Source organism: Liolophura sinensis, chromosome 7 (assembly GCF_032854445.1).
Source record: "Liolophura sinensis isolate JHLJ2023 chromosome 7, CUHK_Ljap_v2, whole genome shotgun sequence".
NCBI classification, from domain to species: Eukaryota; Metazoa; Mollusca; class Polyplacophora; order Chitonida; family Chitonidae; genus Liolophura; species Liolophura sinensis.
In genome coordinates this window covers 51,364,879-51,384,506 of record NC_088301.1, presented here as the reverse complement: position 1 = coordinate 51,384,506, position 19,628 = coordinate 51,364,879, and the positions used below count along the sequence as shown (strand labels likewise).

Here is a 19,628-nt window from a genome sequence, read left to right as displayed (position 1 = left end):
TGTCACGGAACAAACATCTCGAATTTCTGCTGGCAACTGATAAAGCTGTGTTTAAATTAATCACGTGGGAAGTCATGCTCTTGAAGAAGTAATAAAATGCACTTTCACACACTTGCATTAAATTTTGACAAGCGCGTATCTACCCCCCAAATATCAATTTTGGAATTGTCCTATAGCTGCGCTTGATCAAGATGATTTCTCACCGTGTGTGATAGTTTTTCTACCTCTAAAGACAGAGTCAGGTAATTTCGAGTCAAAATAGGTAATAGTTGCATTTAGACTACTTTTTTTTACTATTACTTGTTAACGAAAAGCATTCATATCTATGTGCATTACGAAGCATGTGAACCAAAATCCCTATAACTGGGTGAGGATTCCAACTCCAAGGCAACTTGTGGATTTCAAAAAATGTCAGACAAGGCACACAGGAGTGTAACGTTTTATGTTATCGAAGACTTAATTTCCACGGCAAAATTAAATATCTATAGAAAAGTTCACCCGACATCAAGCTGCCAGGAAAAATATTCTTTCACGTACAGTTGAGGTGTTCACAGGAAATATAAAGTGAAAGGAGTATATACTAATATGTTTAATTAAAGGGCTGACTTTGAATGGATCACACTAAAACATTATGTCATTGTGATCTTTGGGACTAAGGAGCCAAATAGCCATTTCATGAGTTTCACAAGTTCAGGCAGATTTGAATGAGACATGCTAAGTAATGTGGCTAACATGTGTAACCTTAAGTAGCTGAATCAGATGTTGTATGCTGGTGATAGTCCGAAATTGCTCTGATGTTAGGTTTGGCAAAATTTTGTTTGGCCATGGATGGATGGCCCTAAACTAATGTCAGAGTGCGCTCCATTTAAAAACCGTATGCACTTTCCATGGCAGTGTGTCACAGCATTTGAGACACAAATTATCTATCAAATATGTCTCCACAGCCTTAAGTTTGCAGGTGCAATGTCTAACAGAGGTCGAATCCAAAAATGCTGGATATTTTGCTTACAACCTCCACAGCATTAACTACTTAACATTTTCTCAATCGGCAGTCCCTAGCCAAGGTGATTGCACTTTTTTTGGATAACAACTGGCTCTTGGTTAACCCCACAACTCAGCACAGCTTTCAGCAGGCACCCATGTTCACCATTTCTTACCTCTGTGTGCGAGAGAATGGTGCAGAGTGGACTATTCTCCTTGTGGTGGATTTTTCATTTCTCCTGCAGATTTTTATCTGTAAACTACATCCAGCAGCATGGCAAAAAATTTCCATAATGCAGAATGGCTGCCTGTTAAAAACTTTCCTGATTTGGTCTATAAATGACTGATTTAAGCAGAACAGAAGCCCATGTCAATGCAAAAAAAAAAAAAGTGATGCCCTTGGCTATGGCATGCTGATTGAGAAAATGGTAACGAAAGATTACACTGGTTCTAAGTGCAGATGTTAAAATATCCAGCGTTTGGGAAGGGGCCTCTGTTAGGTGTTGTATCACACTACATCCAATTCATTAGGTTATTGAATGTACACATACATGGTATACATTTTGTACAGATGGATCTGTCAGCCATCCTTAAATAATACCGAACAGTCCGGTCTTTTAGCTCAGTTAACCCTTTATTGTCTTGCGAGAATCGATGCATCCATCAATTATCAATTTATGAAATATCTGGCAATCAGCATTTAATTTCATTGAACTTCTTCGAGAGTCTTAAGCATACCATGTCATATGATATTCCACGTGTCCTGTGATGTATCTATCAGTCTCCATTTATTCAAGTCCCACCTCCGTTTCCCGTTATACAGCAAATCTGTAGCAAACAACTGAAGCTTACTATAATTTCCTCAACTTCTTTAACTGTACGTATTTATAGAAAGCATATGATATGACAAAATATAACCACCTGCATAATTTATGTTTACATCCTCCCAGCAAAAGACATTATTAAAAATAGAACGTAATTTAAACCTTTGTTGCAAATACATGTACAACAAATGTGGAGAATTATCTACCAGTTTGGCTGCTAATAGAAGTATAGTATTGTTGGTGCACCTGTATATGCACTGAAACAAAGCACAAATTACATGCACAGTGACACATGACTTCCAGCACAAGTAGATTTGAATAACTGCTGTGTAAAATGATAGATTATCAGTCATAAATATCTGATATTTTGCTGTGTATTTGGTTACATGTATGCCCTTCATGTACATGTACGTCAAATTTCTGGAATGTCTTACACCTTTGTGTGTATATTACTTTTGTGGTAATATTGAAATTGCTAAGCAACAAATGTTTCTTATGTCAGAAGTCTGTGATTCAAAAGTCTCTTTCTAAAAGTTAACTAATTTTATGGTAGAATGCTCACTTTTTAACACATGCCTGTTTTACTCCATTTCAGATGCTGAGAAAGAAGATCTACAAGTATTGCCCTTGCTCAATAACTCTTTTGTGTACATGTATTAAATAGTGTCTCTGTGTAGTTTGTTGGACAAGACCCATATGTTGAGGTTTAGGGTAACTTGCTGCAGCCTATGGCCAAGTCATCATCTGGCATCCTAGACAGTGGTACTGGGAGTTTGCCAGGCCATAGAAAGCCAACTGTGACTGCAGTTTATTCGTCGTCATCAAGATGTTGTTGTCTTAGTAACGGTGGTTCATTCAGAATGGTGAGAAATATGCCAGAGGAGTCCTATGCCACTGTCCCAGTAGCCAAATCTGGGACAAAGCCACGTCCAAGTCGTCAACAGTCAACCAGTCCCTGCCTTAGTACTAGTCGGCTTGATGCATCCATGCGTCTGGATCCACAGGACTTCAATCTGGCTAGTCCTACGCGTCATGCCCGCTCAAGGACAGTGTCCCTACCTTTACAAGGTAGTATGGACCACAAACCAAACTGTCATTGCCCTGCCTGTTGTGCATGCCCTGACAGACTTTCTATGCCCTCTCGAAACTGTTCACACCACCGGAGTGTTCACCTGAACACAACAATCTCTGTCAGTAGCTTGCCCTTCAGTAGCTCATGTAGTGATCATAGTGCCAGTTGCACAAGTCCAACACCAATCCAGTCCTGGACGCACTATAACAGGCCTTCAGATAATAGGTATAAGTATCGTCGAAGTGACTACTCAAGTGATAGTGATGAAGAAATGACATCCGATCCAGTTGAAATTGTTGCTGCGACAGCATCTTGCCCTACTTTCACTTTCGATCGTCCTGAAAGTGAAAGTAGTAGTTATTTGCCAATGGATGATAACCACCCACATCCAGCCAGCAGACCTTACCATTCTCATTACCCCCTAGGCACAGCATTCTCAGACCTTATTGATAAAATTGACAATGATGCAGTGGTCTCAGTGGCAGCAAATAGAACGGGGTCTTTGGATGGAGATGAAGATACCTCTCAGGATAGTGTTTTTCTCAAAGAAGGGATTAGCCCATACATGTTCAAGGACAGGTTTGGGGTAAGTTTCATATATGTGTATACATGGACTCAATTTTATGTCACTAGGACACACAAGATGCAAGTTTATTTCCTGCCTTGGATAGGAAATGTATGGATTCTGCTGTCATTTTCGGTGAGACCTTTGTGATAATAAGCAATCTACTACAAACAAGTGGCCATTTGCGCACGCTTACTTTCATTAAAAACCACTTATCTTACACAAATGTGGTGAGTAAGTCAGATGTGGGAAATTCTGAAAGGTTGGTCTTCTTCCTTTGTCCATAAAACTGACTGCTATATATGTGGAAAATTCTCAAGTGAGACATTAAACAATCAAACAAATCAATGATTTATTGGCAATGTAAAACGTAACACCTAAATTTATTTCTCTCCTCAGGAGGAAACAGTTTCCACCTTATCTTTTGTGTACAAATATATAGCCTTTAGTCTTTCATGTTCTTTTTCAAGCGTCCAGTGCGTTCGCTGCAAGTTCAAGTCCAGCTCCTGCTGGCTTCCTCTCCTGCCGAAGGCAGCAGCAACCTGCGGATGGTCGTGGGTTTTCGTTCCACCATAATGTTGGCCGCTGTCGTATAAGTCAGTTATTCCTGAGTACGACATGAAACACCAATCAAATGAATACATATAAATTCTAGCTGTAATGCTGAACTGGAGTTTACAATTTAATTTAGTTTAGATTAAAATATTCACCTAAAATTAAAATGTATACTGTAGTAAACATGCCTACTAGGTATTTTGTATGTGCTTTACTGTGCAGAACATATACTGATCAATATTCATAATTTGGTTTATTTTACATTGTTCGGCTATGATTGTGTAATATACATTTAGTACATGTGTATGTACAAGTAGTAGAATGTCAAGTACAGATCCAAACTGCTTATTGTATTTGCAGGCCATAGTAAAATGGTTTTCAGAATTTGATGATGAGCAAAAGAATATAGTCCTGAAACGTCTTTTGGTAAGAAAAATCTTGTTCATTTTCCACTCTCACTCGCATTGATGCATGCCCTGCTTTTGTTGCTATAAGAAAATAGAGGACTAAATCAAAAAATTTTATCCATGGTGATGAATTAAAATACATGTGGTTTGCATGTAATTGTGCTTAGCCATCGGTACTGTAGTTCTTCAACATTTTCACCTGTCTCCAAGGCGTTTATTCAAGCATGTTCTGAAGGCATTATCCTGTGATAAAATTATACATTTTTTGTGAAACCCTAAATTTGGCCAATCCAACCAATGTAGTTTTGTTTAATAAATCTGCATAAATTGCCCTGAAAGCTGCTTTTTCATCTGCAAAAAGGTTGATGTATTAGGCTATACACATGAGTTTTCAAGCTAGCAGTATATTAGGTCGATTGAGATTATAATGATTTATGTTAAGTTTGAGTATTGTTAGTATTAACGGGGTAAAGTGTGAGAATATAAGAACTACTTGTACATGTATTTTAGCTTCTTTTGCAGCCAGAATGTGAATACAAATCGTACAGGGAAGTTTAAGTGTGATAAAAATTCCTATATAATAATTTAAAGTTGTTATATGTAGCAAGGTAAATGCGCAGGAATACCTAGTTTTGATTTTGATTTTGATTATACTACTTCTAAGATCTACTAATTGTATACATTCATTGTTTTGTATAAAATATGAATGGAGGAGATTCAGTTTTTCTCCCATGTGCTTTATGTTCAAGTAACTGCATACCAGTAACAAATTTTGGTTTGATATGGAAACTTTTCAGCTAGATAAATAGAAGTAGTTGGTTGATCGACAGCCTATCTGCCTCCACATAACAGTTAAACCTGATTGTAAGATGAATTTTCAAGGCTAATATTTCAGTGCCATTCTTAGGCATATACTATGGACTGAAAGTAGTTTAATTTCCTGCTCATAAGATCAAGTTTATACGTACTTTGGCACAGACAAACTGGTGCATTCACTCCTTGAATAAGGTGGTAGTGATGACAATCCTACATGTACTTATTTATGTACTTTTCCACACTTCTGTCAGTTTTTGGTTTATGGAACAAATACTACCCCAACTAAATAAAACTAACTAAATACTGGCAGTATTGGTGGTACGCTGTGATCAACTTATAACGTTTCCTTATCCATGTAGGCTGTAAATGAATATTTTAATGTTTGTCAGTTGTCAGTTGTTATTTTAGTTCTGTCTCTGTGCACATTTTTCCAGCACACATAATTTTACTGCATTTAACAATGTACATGTGTCATGCATTTCACAAATGAATTTGACAACTTTTGTAAGTCTACCTGTTACATTGTAGTTCTTTATGTATAACATCAAAACCTGTACATGGAAAACATGTTCATTTATTTATGTTTATAGATGGACTGCAGCTTGCCACAGTTCCACCTACTTTCTGTGAAGATGGAGGCTAACTTACATCGAGGCTGTCCACCCAATTGCCAGGATATTATCACCTGGTTACCTGATAATTTAGCCACAAAAGTATTTTCGTATCTTGACCCAGGTGATTTGTTGTCTCTTGCATTATCAGTTTCTGTATTATCTTTATTTACTTCTACAGACTTCGGTTAATTTGGTTAATAGAGTTCCCCTTTTGGTCTGTCTGTTCTGTCAAAATATGTCTTATTTAGCAAGATAATCAATGTTGCAGTTGCATTCAGCCTGCAACCTCCCTAGTGAAGGTGATATCTGAGTTTCTCCCAGTTTGTCACGAACACTTGACATTCACAGGTACATGTATCTCCCCCAGTAAACCTTCTTGTCGTCACATTGGTAGTAGGGGAGATAAAGCATTACATGTGATTTCGTTTCTCAGGTAACAGATGTACATGTATATTCTTGATTACAACATGAAGTAGGCATAAATAAATGAATAAACTGAACCCAGCGCATGTATTACTTCTGAGTAATCTGTTACCTGACTGTATATCCATACTGTAGACAGTGTGTAATAGTACATGTATATGAAGTTTTACATGTATATGAAGCTGAAATATTTGTCAGAATCATATATATAGGGGATTAGCTTTATTCTCACAAATGATAAAGCGTGCAAAATAATCTTGGGTTCTGAATAAAACCTACAGATACAGAAGTACACGAACTGGTAGTAACATGTATTTATACTTATTATACGGTTTTTGATGGATGGATAGCTTTTATAGACATCTCTAATTTCACAATTACATGTAGTTCTTAACTCCCTCAATCCTAGTTTTGTGAAGTTTTATCTGAATGGTACTGTATTAGTACAAGTTGTGTCTTGGAATCTTCCAGTCAGCCTTTGTCAAGCCTCTCAGGTGTGCCTGGATTGGAAAAAATTGGGAGGAGAGTTATCTCTTTGGCGACGATTCTGTTTTCAACCGAAGTGGCGACTGTCAAAGGCAGCAGAACACAAGCAAGTCATTAGTCACATGTCACCTGAAGGATCCATCCAGGTTTGTGAATAGTTAGTGATGAGATATTACTTCTGGTGCTAAAATTTACATTTTCCTAAAAGATACCGGAAATACCGGAGAAATTTTTAAAATCAATAGAACTCCCAAAATCTGGAAAATGGGCAACTTAGTCATGGAAGAAATTTTAGGTTATTTAGGGTACGTGTAAACAGTTAACTGTGGGTATATACATGATGATCTACAGTGCATTGTCAGTGTTTTAAATATGCTTCTATCACTAAAAATGCCATAAGAAACACTGAACTTTCCTTAATGCCGGAATACATTTTCATACTTTTTTGATACATGTTATTTGTACATTACAGTGGAAGCTCGTGTTTGCAGAGCGGTTTCGCCTTCGTAATAATTGGTTGAAGGGGAGATGTACAGTTCGAACATTTGAAGGTCATACACAAGGCAAGTGTTGCTATTCAACCTAAACTTTCAGTTCTTGATTACATTTACTTTTGTTAAACTCATTCCCTATCTGTCCCAGGGGATAGAAGGCTACTGTTGAAAGCGCCCATTACAGACCTGCCTACTTGTATGATTTTGGCATATTTTGTCCACCAAACGTAAAAAATACATGTACAACCGTACGCCGAAGAAGTGTAAAATACGCAACACACAGAAGAAAATAAAATCCATAGTCTGAATTGGTTTTTTATTTTTATGCAAGTCCATTTTTAGTATCAGATCCACTATTTTAGTATTCACATTATAGCAAGGATTTAGCAGGAAACCTTCATCTTGCGAATTAATACTACTTAAATGTAGCGTGTAAAGGGATTCCGAAGGGTAACCCGTTTATTCTGTCCTTTTATGTCAACCTTGTCTTTAAGCATGTTTTTCCCAGCAAAATGGCTGGCGATTAAATGCCTGGGGGTGATGTGCACAAAGAAAGCGGGTGTAAAAGCACAAAGTCACATACAGTGAGAAATTCCTGAACAAGCATCCCTTAATTCTCAGAAGTACAGCATCACAACTGGAAAACCTACATCCTCACATGATCAGTACACATGCAATGAACAAACTGTCAAAAAAGCCTGATCACAGAAAATATACAGAACACATCAAACATTATACACCAGTCAAACATGCTGAATCCTTAATAACCTTATTATCTTGAAGTACATGTAGAACATGAAGAATTTTCCTCTGAATGACCCAAACTAACACACCAAATGTGTCTTTTGTTTCCCTCTGGGGCACCTTAGCCCCTTTTTTGGAAATTCCTGAGATCTCTGTTTTAGTGACACAAGTAAAAGGTTATGGTAATTAAAACATTTTTGCAGTGGTGTTTTCATTTGAAGTGATTTTTAAGATGGGTTAAAAATATATCTGCTGCATTGTTATCGCAATTGTGTACACATAAAATTTAATTTTTATGCGAAAACATTAGTGTTTTTACACATTACATTCACTAGGGGTAGGTTCGTCTGCCACTACTATTGATGTGATGTTCGTTTTCAGCTCTTGCTGGTTCACTTGTAGCTTTTGATTAGGAGGTGTGTTGGGGTCTTCTACATTACATAGAAGTACATGCACAAGCTTGATCGTTGAACATCATATCAGTGAAAAATATTGGAGTAAAAATAAAATAAAATTTAAACATATTCAAACTGGTGTCAGAGAACATTAGCATGGAAATGCCATTAAAAATGTCACATGTGAAAGTGTGATTTCTTGCGCTTGAAGTTCAAAAGAGTCTGGTGTTAGAGGAACTAGTCAAATGCCATTTTATTCTCACATTCTTCATTTCTCACATGCATTTGTTTTTTCCTGAATCAGGCATTTCATGTGTCCAGTTTGATGATACACGAATAGTCAGTGGATCATCTGACAAGACCATTAAGGTTAGTCTAACAGGTTTACAAGTTATATATTATAGCAGTGCAAGACATGTAGTTTGGCCATTTCCCACAGTCACAGTAGCATGCAAGTTGTTATCACAATTAAAATTGTTATTGCCTCAACGCAGGCAGGTAAAGTTTGTTAGAGTGTCATCCATCTCTGGATGCAGAAAATGTAAATGTAAAATGTTATTTCTTGCATGGAACTCTTGGCAATGATCTTCTTTTCTGACTAAAGATGTTTGGTTTTTTTTTGTTACCCTAAACCTGTTTTCTGTAAAGTGAGTGTGATCTTGTCATTATAACTCACCCACCAGTTAAATGATATTGTAAAACAATACGGTTGTATTTTTTTCAGGTTTGGAATATTCGTACAAATGCTCCCTGGTCTGTGCAGACATTAGTAGGACATAGTGGAACTGTGCGATGCCTTCACTTAGAAGGTAACAGGCTGGTCAGCGGGTCAACAGATCGTACAATTAAGGTGAGCAGGATCTGATGTATTTTTTTCACTCTTTTCGTTCGTTGTTGATCATTTCTTTGTCTGCATGATATCTCCAGAACGAATTAGTCGATCTTCACCAAATTAGATTTGAAGCTTCTTGTCAGGGTCGTTTAGAATTTATAATACATCACATCTTCGCCAGTTTTTGTCTCTTTTTATTCTGTATCCGGCAATAACCTTATCTCTGCAATATATGTACGTCAAATTTTTGTTTGAAGCCTGATGGCGAGAACCTTTGCAACTGTAGTCAGCTTTTGAGGTTATTCATCAGTTTTTTTACTTTTTGCATTGTTTTATCTCCAAAACGGCTGGGCTGAATTCATTTTTTTTTTTTTTTTTTGGTTTGAAGCTGAAAGATCACCTTTTGAAGTATGTTTGCTCATTTGTGTAGTATTCTTATCATCTTTTGTTGGGGTTTTGGAATGGGAAGATTTATGTTTTAGTACCAAGACATTTCTCCTTGTTTATAAATTTGTTTTTGGCTTAGTCTTTTTTTTCATTGATCAGTTCTTCGGATTTGAATTTCCCCTTGCTTTTAAAGTCTCTAGGTCTTTTAGTTTGAGGGTGGCCATTACTCACTCTGTTTAGTGTTCAGCAATTTCGGTTGAGAAATCAGACTAAGACCAGTGAGCCTACAGGGGGGAAACCAAGGGGCTGTTTCTCAAAGGGTTCGACCAGCCCTGATGGCTCAGTTCGTAGAGTGTCTGCTATGGTGGAGGTAGACCCCAGGTCAGTTCTAGGTGGGGTCACACCTAAGGCCTTAAAAGAGGAAGTTGTGCCCTGCTCATTTGGAGTTCAGCATTAAGGTTATAGTGCAATCACTGGTTGACCCGTATCAGTATAATGGCTTGAGCGGGGCGGTTCACTTGCCTTTGGTAGGTCGAATCAGTGAAGCAGCACTAGATAAAAGAACAGTGGAAATCCATCCTTCAGTAAGGAGGCACTTTACACGTACATGCACTTTTTTTTATCTCTTCTTAAAGTATGGAGTGATGATGTGCAGCATTATGTTCAAAGCGTTTTGCTCATTTTCGTGATTCATGAAATAGTGAGTACAATTACACGTACCAGCTTTTTGTCTTCTTACATTTGTTAAGAATAAGTTTTCCATTGTTTGCAGTGGAAAAAGGAAAGTCAGTAATGACTGTTGTGAAGGTAAAGGCAATCCATGACCTCTCATTGATTTTTCATAATTGACATCTAATCTTATAGCGTGGTACATGTGTTATATTGCAAAAAAAGTGTGCATGAAATATATATGATATTCTATCTCACACTATTTCTAGATTGTCTGATGTATGGTTCATTATTTCTTTGCCGTGTTCATTCGTCACTTTTCAGGCCTTCAAATGATTTCTTTGAAGAAAACAGGTAGTTCAAGTCCTCAGTGGCTGAGGTGGTTAAGCATGGGACAATGATCCAGCAGCCTCTCAATGATGTGGTCATGCTGGCTTTCTCTCTGGTCTGCCAGTAACCTGCAGATGGTCTTGGGTTCCTCCAAAGCCTGGTTTCCTCCCACCATAATGCTGGCTGCCATCGTATAAGTGAAATATATAAGTGAGTACGGCATAAAACACCAATGGAATACATAAATATATCAGATAGTTCTTAAAATTTTCTTATGCTTTATTACAGGTGTGGGATTTGTCTACTCGTGACAGTTGGTCAAGTATTGCTTGCAAAGTTACCATGATCGGTCATACAGACACTGTTAGATGCTTGCAGGTAAATTAAATAGATGTCTGTAAACATCTTATTTCAGTTTTACCTGCATGAAAAGTCATAGTTGAAGCCAGACGTGTCTTTATTTTATCAGCTAAGACAAATATGGTCAAGTACCATCTATCGGTACAAACCTCATCTGCACATCCAGCAAGTTTTCTTTATTAAGCAGAATACAGAAAATAAAACTTGATTTCAAAATCAGAGGCGTGGCTTGTGAATGTATGGTTTTTCTTTATTGTTTTTAGGTTGATGATGATAAAGTCATCAGTGGGTCCTATGACAAAACTTTAAAAATCTGGGACATGAGGACAGGTGTATGTAAATTATCGCTCAGGTGAGAAAGACATTAAAACTTTTAACATGCAGCTATTTTTATGAGTACTACACACCCTGATAAGTAGTGTTTTGTAGTAGGATCAGACTGAGATAAGGATTTTGCTGGTAAAAGTATAGAACGTATCAGTTATGTATAATTACATTTTCTGATACTTTTTAGCATATTTTGTGAAACCGTTAAAATGAATTTGAGTTATAAAAATGTGATTTGATCTTCTCTTTACAGGGGTCATCAAGCAGCAGTCTTGTGTATACATTTTAATGAGACTAAGATCGTCTCCGGGTCATGTGACAAAACCATAAAGGTAAAGTATTTTGAACAATGCTTTAAAGTAATAAATGCTTCACATAAGAATAACTCAGAATAACCATCTAAATGCCTTTGACTTGCATCGTTACAAAACACAGTTGTGGGGTATGATGACCAAGAGTTAAGATTTCATCATGATGTTGACGTCTAAATAATATTTACCTGATATAGTTCATTTAACAAGTGTTTTACCTTTTACAGGTTTGGAATTTTGCTGGTCAGTGCATGATGACATTGACAGGGCATCAGGATGCAGTGACATGTTTGCAGTTTGATTCCACTCGCATTGTTAGTGGTTCCCTTGATTGCAACCTCAAATTTTGGGACATCCACACTGGCCACTGTATTAACACTATAGACTGGAAGGCAGCAGAAGGTCACACTGGTGTTGTCAGGTATGGAGTTTAAATTATTTATTTCATGGTTGTTCATATCTGTAATAAAGAAGTTTTATTCGATCGCCATTAGGCTATATCTCTAGAGACTATATTATTTTCCATTAACTCATTTAATTTTTTGTTTAGACATAGATATACCTGGCTTCGGCAACTCTCACACTGCGGTTGCTATGAACTCTAGTCCAGCTCTTGCTGGCTTCCTCTCTAGCCATTCAAGGGAAGGCCTTCCAGCAACCTGTGGATGGTCGAGAGTTTCCACTGGTGCCTGCCCAGTTTCCTCAAACCATAGTGCTGGCTGCTGTCTTATAAGTGAAATTTTCTTGAGTATGGCATAAAACACCAATCAAATAAATAAAAAGATAAAAAGATAACCAGTTTACTATTTCCTTATATCTACTACTATATAAATAGGTATGATTTGGTTTCCCAGCACATGCAAAACCCCAGTTTTAAGAGGTTACTGTGTGTTGAGCCCTTGCATGGTTGCCATTGTAACTAGATTGCACAGGTAGCATATACCCTCATATTGGTCAGGCAAGTGGTCTCCAATCAATTTCATGTAAAACTATATGAAGAAGGCACCCAGAGAATAATAGAAGGATGTAAATATTGAAAATTCCCTTACTGAGAAGTAATGTTATTATTGATATGACTGAAGAGGAAGTAACTGGGTATTCAAAGTTTATTAAATATGGCAGGGTTTTCTTGTATGATGGAAAAAGATTGTTTATCTCCCATATTTGTTAAAAGGAATCCTAGACGAAGAAGCTGTTGTGATATTGCTCCGCCATAACCATATAAACATATGATACATGCTATTTAGGTATGAAAAGTTTATTTCTTGTTTTTTATCTTCTGCAGATGCCTTCAAGCAGACAGCTGGAGGCTTGTCAGTGCAGCTGATGACAAGACACTAAAGGTAAGTTTCAGATTTTTATGATGACGAAATTTCTTAAACTGCATGTCATGACTTTTTTTTTTATTTTTCAACCCTCAAGGCATGTATGTGTGAGGATATGATAATCAAATTATTTGCCTTTCCATCCTGCACAGCTGAAACCATAATACCCAAGGTAAAGTCCTTTCTGGGGATTACAAATGATGGCATAAAGTTTGCCAGTTAACACAAATGCAAATATGGTATTCTCAGAAAATTCTAGTCTTTCCATTTTGTTTTGTGACCTTATTCTTCTTGTGTGTGAAAAGGTTTGTAAATTAGTGAAATATCTGCAAAATATGTGTCAAAAGAAATATTGAAATGAATTAGTTGTGTTCGTACATGCATATGGCGTATTGATATATTTTGTCTATCATAAATGAATCTTCCATCAGTTGCAATGATTGGGACGGTGTAAATTCATCGTGTTTCATCACTTTCACACATTTTTGTATCTGAACAAAAGAACTCTTAGAGGTTGATACAAGCCTTGCATTCAGTTAGTCCTTGCAAGTCCTGATTTGTGTCATTCTGATTTCAGGTGTGGAATCTGGAGACTGGCCAGAGATTGGTGACGCTACGAAACCACACTGATGGAGTGACCTGCCTGCAGTTTAATGACTTTCTTATTGTGTCTGGATCATATGACAAAACTGTCAAACTGTGGGATTTCAGTAGCTGCTAAAGGCACTGCAGCACATTGGATCATTTGCAACTCAACAGAAAAATTCTTTTTTTTACCTTTATTATTGTCCGTCCATATTGTTCTGCTTATATAACAGTAATGCCAGGGCAGAAATCTGGGATGCTTTCCTGCTAGCAGGCAAACCTCTGTGTTGTTGTCGTTATTCATGGGTGCTGCTCTGTTCTCACGAATTATCTGTATGTCACTTCAAAATGCTCCTCTCTTTTGATGTATATGTATATGGTTTGATGCTGAAGTATACTCATTAATCTCAGGCACTACACAAATAACACATGGTGGTGGAAGGTAGACTATGATGTTCCACCCACCGTAATGCACAGTTTTTGAGTTAGGACATAATGACCACATAGTGGATCCTTTTGAACTGTCATCAAAAAGTATCCCTTTTTTTTTACTTTATAACACACAGTGCCACAAAATAACATAGTTTAGATCATTAACGTAATTGTTTTTACATAATTTTCATTATTAATTTAACAGAATAGTTTAGTTTCATGTATGGACACTACCATGCTTTGGAGCTGAGACATCATACCTCCTAGGGATTTGACTCTCCTGTCATGTTGTATACAGTAAACAAAAAAATCCTTAAGTGGTGAGAGTACATTTGCTGTTAATCAGAACAAGTGTGCTATTCACAAAGCAGCCATACAGGTATAGCATAGTTTTTGTGCAGGGGTTTGGCAGGGCGCTTGTAATGTTCTGTGTACATACCTTCCATGTTATGACTTTGTTATGGTAGATATGTGCAGTGAATACTTTATGAAACTGTCCCCTGATTGCCACAGTAACTGCTTATACTGCATTTCACCCAAAGTTTAGCATTTTTAAAGTGATACATTTGTCTTGATTCTGATTCATCCACATAATATTACCATTTAAATGTTTTTTATAAAGGTTGATTTCTTATCAGAAAAAAAAGTGTAAACATCAAAAGTACCATTTTAAGGCCTTTATGGACTTGAAAGTGCATTTTTACCTGCCAAATTTAAGGTGAAATACAGTACATAAGGTCTGTGCAATTTGTGAAATTTACAATTTTGATGATTTTAGGATAACCTACACTGTGCATTGCCTCCAGAGACTATTCTTGCTACTTGCAGCTGTCAAATCAACAGTTCTTCATTTTTTTATAGTCAGATAATGTAACATGATGAACTCTGCACATCTTGATTCTGCACCCTTGTCCAGCTGGTAATAAGTTTCGGTGAACATTCTGCTGTTGCAGTCAGTGAACAGAACCATCCATCTTTTAATGATAGAACTGGTGTATGGGTACTGTGTATAGTCAGATGCCCCACTCTCAGTGGAATCTGGGCGTAAGATGCATACATTTTTTCTCCTGTGTTTGTAGTTTAACAGTACAAATTTCTAATTGTTTATTCCTCTTCATAGCAGTTCATTGTAATGAGTTGAAGCTCAAGTTTGAAAACACACTATATTGTTTGTTTTAAGCAAAATTATGGTCCATTAGAAATAATTTGTGCTGGCTTTTCTGAAGACAGATTTCTGAAAAAGTTTATATTATCATCGAAGTATAGGCTTTGTCATTCTGAGTGTCACATCATTTGATAAAGATGGGACTGGCAGTAACACTTGTGTTTAATATCTGAACATGAGTCATTTTACAACTGAAACCTTGTGAACCCTCCCAGTAGAAAAATCATGATGTAAACTGAAAACATAAAGATAAAAGGTAGCATTTGTCAAAAATACTGGTAACTTCTTATGGCTTTGGAAGAGACTAAATCTAAGTTCGAAGATATAGAAAATATAGATTAAGTAAAACGAAAGCTTTGATTCTATGTGGCGGGGCCTCCGTGGCACAGTTGGTTAGTGCGTTAGCACAGCGTAATGACCCAGGAGTCTCTCACAAATGCTGTCACTTTGAGTTCAAGTCCAGTTCATGCTGGCTTCCTCTCCGGTCGTAAGTGGGAAGATCTGCCAGCAACCTGCGAATGGTCGTAGGTTTCCCCCGAGCTGTGCCTGTTTTACTCCCACCATAATGCTGGTTGCCGTCGTATAAGTGAAATATTCTTGAGTACGCCGTAAAACACCAATCAAATAAATAAATAAATTGATTTTCTGCAGATTACATTTATACCTTATTCAATGAAACTAATCCATGGATGCAGCTGTCTATAGCTTTGTGACATTGGAGAACATAGGTGTGGTAAAGGCCTTGTTTTTGATCCTCTGATATAGCCAGCAATTACATGTACATGCAAGCTTGTGTTAAAGTAAGGGATGGCTTCACCAGTAATATGTACACTGACTTATTATTTTGCTATGTCCCACTTTGGCATGCCCTAAAAATAATGGCCCATGATGGTAACCTGCCTGCCTCAAATAATTAAGTGACTTGGATACTAACAGGTTAATATACTGTACTTGACCTAAGAAAGGTCTGTTTTTGGGGTATTTTTGGAAGGTTGGATTATATTGTACTGGAAAAATGTAGGAAGGAGATCACAGGTCTTATTCCACCAACATAACCTCTCCAAATGTTGGTGGTTTTCTTCGGTCTCTTCCACAAACTAAACTGGCCATAAGCGTACATGTGAAAAGTTCTTGAGTGGATGTGTGTCCAAATAAAGTAAAAAATTAATAAATTCATGTGTTGGCGGTCTATCATTGTGAGCATTCTTTATTGCTGGCAAGCTCATGTTTCATTTACTGACACCTGTTCATACTTCATGCACAAAATTGGTGCTTGCTGACTGATGGGAAATCTATGCTAATGCTGCTGAATGTGTACCAGTAGGCCTTCAGAAAAATTCCCATTTCATCACCCGTTTAGAATTCTATAGTCATGACATGAGGTCTCAACCTTATGGTATGGTGGAGCCAAATTTCCAGCCCTGGAATGTTTTCAATTCTCTGTGAGATGTAACTTTACTGTGCTATTTTTGTAACTCTGAAACTTGGAAGATGGATGTCATCGCTTTTGGATACTTTTTTTCTTTTGTATACCAGCTTGTGTTTACCCCATTCTGCCAAAAAAATGACATCTTGTCACAGTGGCAAGTCACTTGGAAAGTGCATGTTGGTGTGCCTAATTAACATTGCCTTAAAGGCTTCATAGCCTTTCCCAGTTCTTTGTAACTGCAGTATTGACATCCATTAAGTCTTAACATAAATGTACTTAACTTCATTGGAAGACATGTACATGTATGTAGGCCTTAGTACATTTTTATAATATTTGAATTGCAGCTCATAGAGTTGATTGATTGGGATAGGTGATGATTACAGATTTACAAGTTTTGTGTCTGAACTTTATTTCCTAGATTCCCAAGGGTGTTGTTCCTAGTTCTGAATAACTGGTATGCCAGTTTGATATTTACAAATGGTCCCAGTGCAGTTACATGTAGATAGTACTGTTTGGAATATTTGTAGTTTGTTTTATAAAGTGTTTGGTAATGTGTTTTATTGGTCAGCATTAATATTTATTGCCTTGCTTCAGCATTGGAACAACCCACCAGAAATGATCTGGTTATTTAGACTGACAATCATATAAGCTGGCCAAATGCTATTGCTGCATATGTACCCACATGCCTCATAAACACCATAATTATAATTGATCATTACGAATTGTAATTTTTGTGTGTGTGCGTTTTCCAGAGGAAGTGAGCTATTGGTCAATGTACAAACTCTCTCAGATGGCCATTATGAACTGGTCTTTATTATGCAACATTCATTTTGTCACACAACAGGTGACTTTTTTTTTTTGTTGCTTGTTACTTAAGAACTTTTAACCGATTCTCAGGTCCTAGAGATATGTGATGGCCATGTAAGATGACATGAATTGGTAATCTCATTAATAATGCCACAGTTTGTTAACCCTGTTCAGCCTGGTCCATAATTATATCCTTCATGAAACAGGAGAAAGGACTGCCATGGAACATAGTCTGCATATGACGGCCTCTCTCCTTCACACTAAATTTAAGTACTGGTACTTGCCAGAGTGTAAGATGATATATGTTTCGTGGCCTTACCCTAACATTGTTAGAACAGTCAGCCAGAAGTTATGTCGTCAGTATCATTTGTATGCCTAAGACCTGCTAGGTTGAAAGTGAAATTGGATAATATCCAGCTTTACTGAATTTTCTAGTTAGTCCAGCGACTAACCATGAAAACATCATGTGAAGCAATTCAGTATGTGGTCACTGTTATGTACATGTATATTTGTGGAATTCATCTAATGTAAGATGGAATGCAAAGTATTTTGCTGTGTATACCCATGCGAGAATTCTGTTGTATTGTTTGTGCTGTGAATTTGCATGGTGCTGATTCTTGGTAGGTCCTGCATGTAGATATTAGAGATTTAATGCATGCATGGTCTGAACAATTGTACCATTATTAAGACAATGTGTCTGGATATTTTACATTCAGGGTTAAACTGTTTCTCTCTGTGATTTTCCTTTTTGCCACATTGTTAGTGTTGATTGCCAATTTTGATAGGTGTGCTTACTAGTTATACATACATTACAAAAATGATAGAGTATGATTTTAAATTGTGGTTGTGCTCAGCCTTGTCCTGAAGATTAATTGATGGTGTGTGTGGATTGTTATGGTAGGTGTAAATCATCTAAAATTTTGCCCATGACACCATTGCACAAGTAGTGCAATTTACCCAATACCAACAGATACATTGATCTTTGAAAGGTATTTTGAGGTTTATTTGATAGGATATCCTGATGGACACAATGTAAGTTTTAACACCAACAGTAATATTTTGACATTTGTACATATAAATGCAAGGTTTTGGGCAAAATTTGGGGCCGTTTTCCAAAGGTATCAGTGTATAATAGTTTAAATATCACTGATTTAATATATCATTTGACTTGTATACCAATTAACCTATATGGTAAATACAAAAAAAAGAAAAAAAGAAATTCACTTCATTGGTAAATTGAAACCCATTATTATTTACATATATTTTTTTTATGTTGTGATCTACTGCATGGTCTAAAAGAATACAGTATTATCAAAGATACCCCACCTTGAAAAAGAAGCTTATGATCAAATTAGTCCAAGGGATTATTACCTCTCAAAGATGTAATTATCTTGGTGGTATATCTATGCACTGTTCAGGACAAGTAATCTATTCTTTTCAGCAAATTTCAAATACTTCAGAAAGTGGGAACTTGAAAAGCTGAAAATATGTCAGCATAGGCAAATGTAATATGTGAAACTGGAGAGGTCAGGCATTTGTAATGAAGTCAATGATAATTAAGGTGCAAGATGGTTTGATCTGGCATCTCTTGGGCAAGATCCTCAAGGGACGTTACCACCGTCCGCTCAACACTTGAAGTGTAGGCTACAGCTTTTGTATTGTAAAATAGTTCTACATGTACTTTCCGCTGCTAAATATATATATATATATATATATATATGTACATGTACATTCATTCCTTTATATCATATACAAATACTGTAATTGTGATGTATGTTAAACATCTAGAGTTCCTGGGTATTCCTTAATAAAATATGAATTACCCATTTGAAATATGTTTGTTTTATATTTGAGGGGCGGGAAATAAATGGATGCTAATTGTCAGGTCCTCTTGCAAGGTGAGGTTTCTAATCTGCTCACTGCCTGACCGATTTATATTATTTGATTGTTGTTTAAGCGATACTGAAAAAAATATTTCACATGTATGAAGCTTCGCAGTCATGTGGGTGAAAGAAACTAGTGCCCAGGGTAAACCACCAAACTATGGCAAACTTATTCATGAATCATTCCATGTGTGACACAAGGAAGTGGGGTGGGTGGGAGACAAATCTTAAATGAATCTTCAGAGTGAGAGTGGGGTAAATCCACAAATTCCATGCCAATGACAGGAATCGAATCCACGCCTACTAGCAATGGGAGATTAGAGGACAAGCTACACCGACGGTCCAAATGACAGTAGAACGCAAGGTTTACCTCTGAGACGTTTCAGTGGATGTGTATTTCACGTTTTATG

General features: G+C 36.9%; 1 protein-coding gene across 1 annotated transcript; it reads left to right on the top strand.

Annotated features, from left to right (window-relative positions):
* Positions 1–191: 191 nt before the first annotated feature.
* LOC135469945 (F-box/WD repeat-containing protein 7-like) lies at positions 192–19,001 on the top strand. Its single transcript, XM_064748604.1, has 14 exons — positions 192–242; positions 2,401–3,463; positions 4,358–4,423; positions 5,811–5,955; positions 6,729–6,889; positions 7,216–7,306; positions 8,681–8,745; positions 9,101–9,226; positions 10,883–10,972; positions 11,218–11,306; positions 11,535–11,613; positions 11,820–12,013; positions 12,878–12,935; positions 13,495–19,001. Exons 2-14 carry the CDS (start codon positions 2,534–2,536, stop codon positions 13,636–13,638), a joined length of 2,238 nt encoding a protein of 745 aa, XP_064604674.1. The 5' UTR covers positions 192–242; positions 2,401–2,533; the 3' UTR covers positions 13,639–19,001.
* The last annotated feature ends 627 nt before the right edge of the window (positions 19,002–19,628 follow it).

Coding starts and splice junctions, on each gene's coding strand:
- LOC135469945 (XM_064748604.1), top strand. CDS start 2,534: ATGGCCAAGTCATCATCTGGCATCCTAGACAGTGGTACTGGGAGTTTG. Junction 6,890..7,215: donor CACCTGAAGGATCCATCCAG/GTTTGTGAATAG, acceptor TGTACATTACAG/TGGAAGCTCGTGTTTGCAGA. Junction 11,614..11,819: donor CATGTGACAAAACCATAAAG/GTAAAGTATTTT, acceptor TACCTTTTACAG/GTTTGGAATTTTGCTGGTCA.